The sequence below is a fragment of the Zosterops lateralis genome (genome assembly GCF_965231275.1).
Source record: "Zosterops lateralis genome assembly, chromosome: 8".
In the NCBI taxonomy this organism is placed as follows: Eukaryota; Metazoa; Chordata; class Aves; order Passeriformes; family Zosteropidae; genus Zosterops; species Zosterops lateralis.
The window spans coordinates 10,132,685-10,145,870 of record NC_139768.1 but is presented as its reverse complement, the minus strand read 5'-3'; the positions used below and the strand labels follow the sequence as shown (position 1 = coordinate 10,145,870).

General features: G+C 43.8%; 1 protein-coding gene across 1 annotated transcript in view; it reads left to right on the top strand.

Moving 5' to 3' along the window:
* ANTXRL (ANTXR like) overlaps positions 1-6,728 on the top strand; it is a 63,398-nt gene extending 56,670 nt beyond the window's left edge. Inside the window, exon 18 of the mRNA XM_083866369.1 lies at positions 1,586-6,728. Within this exon, the coding sequence (XP_083722495.1) occupies positions 1,586-1,816 (231 nt within the window). The 3' untranslated portion in view covers positions 1,817-6,728. The remainder of the gene's footprint in view (positions 1-1,585) is intronic.
* Positions 6,729-13,186: the final 6,458 nt, after the last annotated feature.

The window sequence follows — 13,186 nt, the reverse complement described above, 5'->3', positions numbered from 1 at the left end:
TGGATTTTTAGGAAGAGAATTTTATCCTACTCATTGATGCTGTTGTTTAAGTGTAGTGGTGAATTGTGATGCTGAAAGCTGGGACAGAGAACTAGTGAGTGTCTCGTGCAGGCAGCAACATGCCCATTCAAACAACTCATGTCTGCAGCTGAGCTCTGGAAGCCCAGAGCCATTCAGTCCAAGTAAGGGTAGGGTGGTACCCTTTGGGTTTTAGTACATTTGTAAAATCATTTTCCGAGCTCTGGAGCTTACATAAGCTTCTTTTGAAACACTGCTTGCCTTTCTTCAGAGAGGCCATAGACTTAAGTGATTCCGCTCTTTTTAAAGAAATAATCTTCATGAACAAAGATGCAGGCATTGGAAGGCACTCAACAAAACAGTTGTGGTTCTGCTGTGATGGCTTTTGCCTCGTTTCCTGAGGAAATTGCAATTTGTGAGTTTACCACAGAAATTCAGTCCATTCCCTAAACACCTTCAGAGTTTTTCTCATGCCAGGCAGCAGTGAGCCAACAGAATGTGTGACTGGTGTGGGTTCTTGTATTCCTGCTGCCACAGGTATCTGGGTAGCTGGGCAGGATTGTGATCTACAGCTGCTTAGCTTTGACAGAAGTTTTCTATGTTTGGAATCCTTCTCCTGAATTTGCTCATGGGATGTTGTCATAACCTCAAGCTGAATTTAGTTTGTTGATTCCTGTGCGCAACCTATCTGGGTTCCTCACTGAGGTTGCCATGTAGCTTTTACGTTACTAGGAGCCTCTGTCTGCTTCCCACAGGAGAAACCAGGTGGTCTTTGGGGTCTCTCTCTCTCTTCCTGTCTGGAACTTGGTTAGTGAGAACCTATACAAAGATTTATTTTGGCTAAAGGAAACCCTGGCATATTTGCACTTAGCCTCTAGTTGACTAGGACATCCCCAGTGCTTGCTTTTTTTTTCAGATCCAAGCTACTCCTGTTTTAAAATATTCACACACAGTGCTCCCATCAGATCCTGCCTGCCTGCATCCGACATCCATCACATCCTGAAAACACACTAATTGGAGAGCCCTCTGTGCAAGTCCCACACCTTGTTGGTGTTTCTTTGGGGAGCCACACCTACACTGGAGCACAGAAGACATGTGGGCTGTAATGTCCCATTGTAATGTCCAAAGCACAAGCTAGGATCACTGTGTGAGAGAGAGCTACAGATTGTGTCTCTGGATGATGTTGTTGCCCTGGTATAATCCTGTATGAGTTTTTTTCAAGCACAGCTTTGCAGACAGGAATCCCACCAAGGCAAGTGTGACTTGGATGGAGCTGTCACTTTAGGCATGTTCTGCTCTAGTAGCAGAGCAGAGAGCACATATGAGCACAGTCCCAATGTGGTCCCTTTTGGTTTAAGCCAGTCCTAGGCTATTCTCTACAAACAGTGGCTCTGAAAATCAAGGAAAGCATGAGTTTTAGTACAGCATGGTTTGAATGTAATTTCTAGGACCTAGTCAACGATAATGCATGAAATGTAGCCTGGCCCCTCTGTTTATAGTACCTTTGACTAGCTGCTAATGAGTCAAAATACCTGCTTTTTAATAATGAGTTTTTCTTCACCTTTAGGGAAGATGCATAAACTTCACCCGTGTGAAATCGGATGGAACCTCTGCCCCCTACAGCCCACCACCGAAGCTTCCCTCACGTGCTAATGCTCCCCTCAACAACGCTCCAAGGAATCCCTCCTCTCCTGTGCCTCTGCGACCTCCTTCCAGGCAGCCACCTCCTGGACCACCTCCATCCCGAGCCCCTCCTGTACCTCCTCCTTCTCGCCCACCCCCACACCCCATGGCTTAGAGTGCAGCAAAACCTGATCGACACAACATGGCTCTTTGCTGAACACAGCATATTTATTGAGTATTGGTTTACAGTTAAAGATATCAGAATTTGTTGCTGGTCAGCAAAAAGAAAAAAAAATAGGGGAAAAAAAAGGAAAAAAAAATATTGCCAAGTGTCAATTTTAGTGTATGAAAATATTTATACCACACGTGCTGAGTAAACATTCAGTGGAGAGATTCAGAGCTATGGGGTATAGAAACAAACCAAAATCATCATCTAGATACAGTAGCAGCTTTCGTGTGTATACATTTGGAGATCTATTTAGATATGACAGTTGTCTGACTCGGTGTGTCAGGTCATTCATTAATAACTTTAGCTGGTACTCGTGCATCAGTGGCTTTGATAGCTGCCACCTACAAGTTGGTTCAATATAGTTCATTGAGGAATTTGCTTTCTTTTCCCCAACAGTACTGCATCCAGATGTTAATATGGATCAACAATTGCAAAGATAACTTTCTGCCTTTGGTTCTGCAGGTGGAATTTCCATGGAAGTTTTAAGGAGCCTGTAACAGTAGTGAGGTAACATGAGACTATGTGCCAATAATCTATCTCAATAATCTATCATAGAAGAGGGACATATTTCTTTTTCCCTGGAAAAATCAGTTTTGAGCCTGCCATCTCTGCATACTTTTAGATGTGGTTACATAGGATAACCATCGAAGATGAGATACTCTATCTAGAAATCCAGACTTTGTACCAGACTTGGATTCATATTTGTTCAAAGTTCAGAGAAATTTTACAAAAAATATTTTGGCTTGGTGTTTAGTTTTCATTTACGGAAAGAGTAGTCCAAAACAAAGGAAACATACACGGAATTTGAGCATAGAGCTTACTGTAGTAAGCAAACAGAATGTGTTACTTATGTCAGTAACATTGAGGGACTGATTCTATTCCTATTTGATTGGATGAATTTCCTTTTGATCTTACTGCCAAGAGGAATTCAATCCTTTTGTGATTCAAACATAAATTCCTCTTTTAGCAGTTGTTTCTTTAGACAGTTCAGATCCCACTAATATGTAACCCTGCAGTCTACCTGTAGCTGAGGCATGGTGTGAAGGGTGAGAATGAACTTTTATCCCTGTTTTATATGTTTGACCTCAATTCTGGGTGTCATCAGAAAGCGATGGGAGCGCCCACACAGAGGTGGGAATTTATGACGCGGGACTGTGGGCCAGCCCATTATTAGTGTTCACTGAGCAATACCTGAGTGGGTTGTGCCCAGAGCATTCCCTAGTGAATCAAAATAACACCTGAGCTTGCTTTTCCTCCACCACTACCTATTGTATTGGAGAGGAAGCCTATGCTAGTCTTCTTTGGCACTGGCCGTCTTTTTAGGGTAGTTGTAGAAATAATGATACGTTGCATTATGACACAGCATATACCTATTTCTCCATCTGTGTGTGGGTGCGTAACACATTACAGTAGTTATTGGCACATACGTCTAATATAAAACACTAACTGTATCGTGCAGTTGCTCCAGCTTCAAAACCTATTCATGCAGTTGTTACAGGCATATAAAGTTGTACTGGTACAAACAGAAATCAAGCTTAATGTTTCCAGTGGGAGGCCCACTTGCAGAACACCACCAAGCTCTCATCAGTCTATGCTGATCACTGTGACATGCCGTGTGTATGCAGCTGAGGCTGTCAAACATAACTCAGAAGAACCACAGAGCCTCTTTCTCCTCTTGCACTGCTCTGCTCTCTTGAGCTTAGCTCTTACCTCATGTATATTGGTGCAGGTAATGGAATCATGGTTGTGAGTGCCAGCTGGCCCTGGAGCTGTTCTAATTTAGGCCAGAGCCAGCAAAGCACTTCTGTATGTGTTAAAATGTCCCGCAGGTCAAAAGAAACTTCCTTATGCCCAAGTACTTTGCTGACCTGTGGCTTCTTTGTGATCAGAAAGGAGAATTGGGATGCACTCAACCCTATCCTCATTCTTTTTAGACACTTGAATAGGGTCTGCATAATTTGGTTCATGAGAATGGATTTCTGTTTGGAGGGGAAAGAAGAGAGTGTGTATGTGTGTGTGTGTGTGTCTGTGTTTGTGTGTGGGAACTGTGTAGGGTTTTGTTTGGTTTTTCCTGCTTTACAAACATTGCTTGAGAGTTGCACTCCTATGAATGGAAAGGCCTTTTGCAGCCAGTGTGACACAGCGTCATCACCTATCTCTGTTTCTTTCAGTGGAAAGGTGAAACTAAAACAAGTCCTATTTTCCACTGCAGTTCTGGTGAAACTCTGTTTTTAACCCAAATGAAAGGAACTGGATGACTGCAGTGAGAGGGCCAGGGGAAGGGGGGGAAGGTGCTTCACAAGCAGAGATCATCAATGGGCATTATGCTGGTAATGTGGAAATCCTGAAATAATCTTGCTGGGTCTAAGACCATTTGTAATGTGTATGTACAGTGAACCTAACATCTTCTCACGTTGGTTGTATAAGAATAATTAGCCAGCAAATGCTAACTAGAAATTGAAATGGCAGAGGAAAATAAAACTGATTCCCACTCCAGGACAAAACACGGCATTAGAGCTTTACCTTCTTGTGGGGTTGCAACAGACCACTGCTCTGTAGATGCCAAGTCTCTTATCAGCAGGCAGCAGTGAGATTGAAGCAGTGACTTGGTGGGTCAAGAATTACCTTTAGCTAATGAAAAAGCCTGAGAGCCAGATTTTGTCTTGTCTTCCACCTGTGCAGATCTTGGGAGGGGTGAGTAGAGTTGGCGATTTGCCCTCATGTTAATGTTGGTGAAATTTGACTCACTACCAGCGACAGTGGAGGAGTTGTCCTAGGCAGGGCTTCTCACAGTCACACATCCAACTGCATGTTGTTTGCAATTGAGAATATTCTTCTTTGCTGGAATAGACAGTCTTGCAAAGATAACACATACTAACAATTCTGAACTTGCAAGTGCAGTAGGAATAGGAACAGCTTAGGCTTTGCCAAATCCCAAGCAAATGGATTCATGTATGATAAAGCAGGAACCACCATAGATTTGAGAATTAGATTTGGCATAAATGGAGATTCCTGCATTCTCACTGTAAAAAAATAAAGCATCTGGTGAGTAACTCAAGTTTTGGCTGCAGTCTCTGTGACAGGAGCACTGCAGGTTTAGTTTGCTGGTAAAGCAGGAAGAGAAAGGGAATGTTTTTGCCTTAAACTGAATTTCCTTTGCAAACATGGGAGCAGTGAATATGCTGTACTGGCTACAGAAAGGCCTTTTCGTTGCATAGAAATGTACCCATTTGCAGTGATCTCAGGCACTGTAACAGCACAGTAGGAGAATTAGTTGCTATTTTCTTGTCTGTTGAGCTTGATCCTTACCTGGTATAAATCAAAATAGACCAGCTGAAATCAAGGCAGTAATACTGGTGTCCATCAGCTGGGAAATGTCTGAAAATAAATGAAGGGACAAAATCCCTCTAATGGGCTTGTTGTTTCAATGTTTGTTTTGGCATGTATATGTCAATTGTGATTACTGTAATTACACTGCTAAGAAATGTTCTCATGTGGGATGATTCCCATGTATTTTCCAGTATATAGCATCATTTGACACTTGCAAAAAGAGAATATCTAATGTTTCCCCAAATCCTAGAGGAAAGTGTGGATTCAGGAGATGTTGATCGCACACTTAGTACAGAAGTGAAATGACACAAGGTGCAAAGCAGCGGGGAGGGAAACTATGTGTTTAAACATGATACAGAACCACATTGATCAAAGCATATTTATGGCCATCTTTCAAGCTCAGATGTGTTGCCATCTGTGGGAGTAGCCTGCAGAGCAGAAGGTCCTAAATAGAAAAAGGAAACAAAACAAAACAAAACAAAACAAAACAAAAAAAAAAAAAAAAAAAAAAAAAAGGAATCAGCTTCTCATGTGAAAGAGCAAGCATAACAATGAATGACATTATTTCATGAACTGTACCAGTTCAAATGCATGTGCACCTGGTGCTCCTAATGCTTTTTAGTCCTGTTGGTCTTCAGCCATGATCAGTAATATGCTTTCTTTCTTTAATCATTTGCTGTTTATATTGTTGTTACTTTGTTGTTTTGTGGTTTGTTTGGGTTTGTTGTTTTTTTTTTTTTTTTAAGAAACATTTCACTGACAAAACAGCCCTACTTCTGTAAATATAGAGTTTAATTTGGAGGAGACAGCACACTTCTGGATGTTACTGCTGGACAGTTATTTATTAAAAGGGGCTCAAGGTGAATAAATAGAGGTGGCTCAGGATACATGCATGCAAGTGTGATAATGCAGTGTAGCATTTTCAGTTCTCTGTAGTTTTGGGGCAAGGGGAATTTTTGGGTCATCCTAGTTTTCTTAGAAGTTTGTTACTGATACACCTTTAAATAATGCAATAGCGATTCCTAACATATAACAGTGCTTGAACAAATGTGTAGATTGTGATAGATTTTTCATTTGGGAGATGAGGAGAAAGGTAGTGAGGGAGAAATGTTTTAGGAAATGTTTTAGTTTTTATGGGGGAAAATGTACTGTACTCATTTTTTAAAAAATTTTTTGTTTGTTTAGAAAGATGTAGTGTTTTCAGAAACAGTGGGGACGTGGGCTGACCCACAGCTGGGGCATGGAGATGGGGGGCAGAAGAAGCAGGAAGATTTTTGAAAGATAAAGAAGCTTTACATGGGAGTGTGGGTTTGTTACTGGTACATGTGGTACAAATTTCTGTAACTGACATGCTGCTTCCATGTTATAATCATGTAACTTTATGCATTTTAGGCACGTGCTCCGTTTTTCTGAGAAAAACTTTGCAAATGTAATGCCTGCATGCAAATGTGGAAGATGTAGCCAAAATCTTATAATCCAACATAATGTAGTCTTAATGGCTTCAGAATCAACAATAAAAGTGCTTACTGGTTAAACACTACAAAGAATCTCATTGCAGGGTCATTTTCAGAGGTGATAAGCTTCTCTGTGTCTTCTTTCTAATCAGCTCAGCCACCTAATTACCAGGAGAACAATGTGGAGTTGGGCTGTCAGAATTACCACCCTCGACTTGCTACTAATTTAATTAGAGACAAGAGTTTGTTCTGTGCCTCATTTTCATGTTTCTAGGCTGAGAATTTCGATCTTGGTCTAATTCAAAGGTAAGCTATTGTTTTTTGGAACTGGGTAGAAATGCTGAGTAAATGGATCTGAGTCAGGGCTCAGACATTTATTAACACGTGGGGCAGAGCCTGAACTAATTGCTGCTATCTTAAAGAGAAGTCATAGAACACACAGACATAAAGTAAAATCCATGCAAGATAAAATGCCAGAGCTCAAGATTTTAACAAAGAGAAATTCCATGGGAAATCCTACACCTCTGAAAATACTGGAGTCATCAGGCTTCAGACAGAACTACAGATTTTCAGTCCCTCCCTGCTTCTCATCTTTCCTCCATATCTGTTCCAGCCCCATTGAGGACTGGGGGTGCAGGGCTGGAGGACATAAGGCAGACAAGAAGGTCAACAGGGGTAGGCCACAAAAATCTCCAACCCAAGCAGGCTGCAATTATGGGTAATCAAGGCTGCTGCAAAGCTGCTGAGCTGTGCTCTGCACTCAGCGTGCCCAGCATGGCAGCCACAGCCCTGTGTGCAAGGGGAAGGGAAGCTGGTCTTTGCACACACATAATCCCCTGAGCACATGTGAGCTTCATCTGCAAAAAACGGTGAGCACTGAGTTTTGGGAGTCTGGTAGCCACATGAACTCCCTGCAGCAAAGCAGGTGGGAGCTGCGTGGTGGCTGAGCCAGGCACCCGCTTCCCTCTGGGTAGCTCCAACTGCCTGTGCTGCTAATGGGAAATGAAATCCTCAGCCTGGAGCTCTGCTATTCCCTCATGGAGGCAGGGGCTCTGACAAAAAGCCTGGCTTGCTCTCACTCTGTGCCCCAAGCTGGCAAGACAATAGTCACCCAGTATGGTTTTGTGGCCTTCGCTCTTTTTTGTTCTTCCATCTGCTTCTTACTCAAAAAGCCAGCTCGGGCTCTTGGAAGAGATCAGATAAACAAAAGTGGTCCTGCAGCCAAGGCTCTGGGCATTTTTATTCTGCATTAACAAAAAACCCTACATTGGCTGCAGCTGTAGCTGCTTAGGTTTACGCATGCCTGAGACAACAAAACTCAGATTTGACTTGAACTTTCCCAGAGACTGGGAATGTGCAGATCCAGGTCTTTGGTTATGGAATTGTCTATAAATAGCTTCTAGTGCTGATTTAGAATCTTTCATCAAATGTACTTGACAGTCTCAGGAGTGGCATTTATATGTTCACATACATCAAACTCTACCCTATCTGGCTGCATGGAAGTCAGCAACAAGAATTCTTTTGGCTTCAGCAACCTGAGCCAGGAACGGAAAAAATGCTGTTTTCCCCCTCTCCTCTCATTCCTTAAGAAACCACAGGCAGAGCATGTTGCCCGTGCTGGAAGTTGTCTGGTCTTTACTCTGTGAATGTGCTTCGCCCTTTGGGATAGGACTCATCTCAAGTTTCATCTGTTTCTATGACAAATTTCCTCTTTTCCTGCAAGTTGGAGGACCTTCCTTATCACTGCACAGGAGGCTGCACTGGAGTTTCTTGGCCAGGTATCACTCTGATTTCTGACTGCAGCTCAAATTGTCAGATTATGTATGATATGAAAAAGTTCCCTAAGAGAAAACTTTCCTGCTGAAAGGTTTTGCCTGTGACATAGATTGAGAAATGTCTCATTTTAAGCTTTCAGAAATGCATGATTGCATGGGTAAATATTTCACTGAAGGTCCTTAGATAAGTCCATCTGTGTCTCAGCCACAGAGGTCGCTTACTGAAGTGAGCTTTCCTCACACCAGCCTCCCTGCCATGGAGCAGCTGCCTTGCCCTTCATCTGTGCTGGTGTCCTGCATCGTGCTGAGCCTCTGGTCCACAATTCTGGAGCTCAGACTGTCTGCTTCTTCATGGTAGAAATAGGAGCCCTGCAGAAACACCCGAGGTCCTGTGACCCAGAACACTTAGAGTATACACTTTTCCCTCTGATGGCAGAAGGATATGGATTGAGAGCAAGAGTTTTCCCAGTGAACACAGGAACACAGCTATCAAGCCATAGTCACATAATAAACACCCATGTGTTTGCCATAGGTTACTAAATACAGCAGCTCTTGCCTTACTTGAGCATGAGCAGGTCATGCCTCATGCACTGTTAGAGTAAAATACTTAGTGGCCTCAAATGTTTTCTAGTCTCTGGATTTTTTTCAGTACATAAATGTTTTGAGGTAGAAACGGGAGTCCCAAGATTCTCCTTCATCATCAAAAACTTATTTCTCCAACCAAAACCAAAAGAAAAATATGGCAAGCACATGTGGCAGCTCATTGTCTTCAAAAACCCAACTGTTCCTGCTTTGTGCCTCTCTTTTTTTTTTTTGCATCAAAATCTCAGTTAACAGTGAATGTGCCTAGAGGTAGAGGTTGGTCTTAGTTCAGCTTTTTTTTTTTTTTTTACTTTTCTGGATTTCTAATTCACCTGTGTAAGGTGTGTTGGGATCTTCAGTTCCCATGATAAAGGGATTTCAACACATCAGCGAGGCTGTTGTTTCCAGCTGAGAAATGCTGCAATGTGTTGCAATGTCCTCAGCAGAGAGTGCCTTCAGAAGGTAGTTAAAAACCCTTGAAAGCCATCATCACAATGGTAGACCTGGCTCTGCTGTAGCTCACCAGTAAACTCCAGCTCCAGGAATGCAAACAGCCTGTATCTGAGATATCAGGAGTGACAGCCTCTCTGCCAGGACATGGGAGAGACCCTGGTGGGGTCTGTCTCTTCCCAAGCCTTGAAGAACTTACTCTTCTCTAGGGAAAAAAGTGGGCAGAGAGAAACTCTAACTCTGTAGGCTGTGGAATTTCCCAGCTCCCTCTCTATTTTTTTTCCAATACTAATCATTTGTATTGCTGAAGTAACTCACAAATGAAAATATGAAATAGCTCATTTCCCTCCCAGCCGTACACAGGAGCAAAGGAGCAGGTCTGCCTCTAACCCAGGCCAGCTGGACCCTGCATCACCCCAGGAAGAAAAGGCAGGAAGATGCTCTCAGGAAGAGTCTCATAGACATGGTCTCATAGAAGTTTTGTCTGGAAGGTGAGGGTTTGCATCCCTCATGAATGCTGTTCTCCTTTTCCTGAGCCATGCATGGGCGGTGGTTGCCTGCTCCCCATGGGTCTGAGCTGCAGCCTGCTGGTGCCAGCAGGGGCTCTGAGCGGTTGAAGGAGCACCTTGGGGTTCACAAACTCTGTACAGTTGTTTTTGTGGGGTGGCCTCTCCTTCTTCTCTCCTGTGAGGCGAGTGCAGGCCAATCAAGATATGGTGTTTTTTCTGCCCTGCTTTTTTGCCTCAGTTTCTCTTCCTGCAAGGACAGAGCCCATCTCAGGCTGTTGGAACACTACAGCTCAGCACTCCTGGCCAGCCAGTTTCAGCAATTGTAGCTGTGGTGGCTGCTCTCAGACTTAGCAGCTGCCAACTTTCCTCTCTGGGTACCTTTGCACCAACCCCTGGGGCAGAGGCAAGAGGCTGGAGAGGCTCCTGGTCCTGGCCAAGCACATGACTCATGTCTGGCATTCCAGTATTTTTGGTAGTTCAGGAGCAGCCCTAACTTAAAAGCAGGAAGTAAGTGTAGAACTGGCCTGCCAATGTGTTCGCAGCCAAGCAAAGTGCATGATGCCTCTCTGCCAGGGCCGGCCTCAGCAGCTATGGCCCCAGGATAGGGAAGTAATACTTCATGTCTCTTTGCTTTTGTTTTCCTTTGGCAAGATTTTAAGATGCCTTTTCTACATCCACCCAGAGAGATCTGGATACCCATTGCAGTGTAACCTGTGTGACTGGCACGAGCACAGTGACTTGAGTGGTGTCACTGCAGTTCTGCAACAGTGGGAAGGGAACCAAAATCAGCCAAAAGGCCATGGATGTTGCTCATCTCTGACATAAATAACTGGGAGATTGCAAGCAGTGAAGGGTATGTTGCTGCCTTGCTGCTGACAGCTGGACTCAGACACATCCAGGGATGAGAGCAAATTTTTCTTTTTTACTTTTCTCTTAGGTTGCTCTGTGTGAGTCTGCCTCCATCACAGGGTCATTTCAAACAGCAGGACTGTGCTTAATTTTGTACAAACATCTGTACTTTTTCCATCAGGGAGCACACAAAACCAATTCCCATAGAGGCAGATAGGTACATGCAAAAAATGCTTCACAGCCAAGCATTCAAAGACTTGCTGAACGCTGCCTACCACCCTCTGCTGGCATGTGAGCCCCTGGCATCTGTCATATCCCCATCAGACCCAAGTGAGCTGCCTCTGGCATTTGATTCAGAGGCTGCTTGCTTTATTGGCCTTTGGGGTTAAACAAGTACAGCAATTGCCTGCTTTGTGTGGGGAATGGTTGTTAGAGCAACTGGGAGGAATTCCTTGGCACCAGCACTAGCTAAGAAAGGAATGAGCAAAAAAATGCTCAGCCAGAGTCAGTGCCAGGGCAGAGGCAAGGCAAGTGTTGGTGCCTCGCCCTGACTCTCCCACCTGCAGCAGAGAGTCCATGGGCAGCAAAGCTGCTGGAAAAAGTGAAGTCTACACCCTTCACTAACCTCTGCAACCCTTTGGGCAGAGCCCTCACAGCACAGGCACCACTGACACTGTGGTGCTGAGGAGAATCAAGTCCTGAGTTTTTACCCTTTTGTTCCTTCTGTAATTGAACGTGCCCCACAACATGCAATATGAAATCTCTCTTATGCTTGGCTTATAGCTGTTTGCAGTGCAACTTCAAAAATTAAATTGTGATAATGATTTTCAAATGGAAATAAACCTATTTGGGGGTCATTTTCACAGTGAAACATGGTTCAAAGGCACCAGAGGAAAGGGCAGGGTGAGTAGTGAGCTGACAAGTAGTACAGTTCGGGGTGGGGGGGACTTTAGGAACTTTATTTTTGCATTGCAGATTCTCTCCTTGCTCTAAACTGCTGCCTTCCCCATCTGACCCTCTTCCCCACCCAGCTCACACCTCATTCACAAACAGACAATAACTTTGTTTGGATAGGCTTGCTGGCAAATTTACACAGCTCTTCCATTTCAAGATCTGATTTCAGGTGAGGTGATTAAGAGAGATAAACAGGAAGAAAAGGAAGGGGTAGGGAAATAGAGCAGCAGAAGGTAGTGCCTGGTGTCTGGTCTTGTTTACACAATGGCTTTAAACCTGCAGGATGAAACTCCTCTGGTTTCACAGTGAGAGTGTGAGCCTGTCTGGAAGCACAGCAGCTGCTGTGGCAGGGGGCTGGGGTGTGACCCTGAGAGGTAGGGCCAGGTGCTGTTAGTAATGGATGTAAAGCTAAAAGACTTGTATAAGGGTAATGGCCAGATCTGGAAAGCACAGTACTATGTGAGTTTGGTGATTTTTCTATACATAAAAAACCCAACAATTCTGATAGTTGCTGAACTGGCTCCTTGTCAGAGCTCCAGTTCTACATGGTTCTGCTTGCTACAGACTGGGTTAGAAAAAGGCATCCATTTTGCAGTCTTGTAGCAGAATACCTCTCTCATGTTTGGTCTAAAGAATATGCTCTTCTTCAAATTTAAGTACTTATGTTATATGGTTATAGTAGTATTGCTTTGCCCAACAGTACATCTCTGCTATTGGTCTGCTGTTTCCTCAATGATTCCACTTGATGTCCAAGCTCCTGGCTGAAAAATCAAAAAAATGCATACTGTGGGATGAAATTCCCAATGGACTGTGTTGTTTTTGTTAGTTTTGAAAGAATTTATTAGAAGTGAAAGCCATGAAAGGAAATTGCTGAGCATTTGAGAACCTAGTTTCCACAGGCTTTCATGTTCCAAAGAAGTCAGCTCTTGACCTGAATACCTTGCAGGTATTCCTCCTGCAGGTAGATCAGAGATGGCTGTATTTTGTGGGGTACCACAGCACACTGCAGTACAAGCACACACGATCACTGTCTGAGACAAATTCTAACCACCTTACTATTATGTTGACCAGAGTTTCTAGACAGTCTCCTTTGTGCATTTGAGGTTCACTTCCCAAAACAGAGTAGTACCTGAAATGCAGGTGTGGCCTCTGGGCTGGGGGGCAGTGCCAAGGTGAGAAAGCTGAGCTTGGGAAAGTCCATGCATCGTCTTCTGCCTCTTTTCTGAAGAGCTGCAGGCTGCTGAGGGTAATTGTTGAAGTATGTGTGAGGTTTTGCCTTGCACTGCTTACTGGTGCTACAACAGCTGTGTGTGTCTCTAGTACACAGTAGTAAAGTCCATGAATCACAGATAAGCTTGCTCACACAGCACAAGTGCTAAGGGAGAGACAAGAACTGCAATGAAGACAAATCTG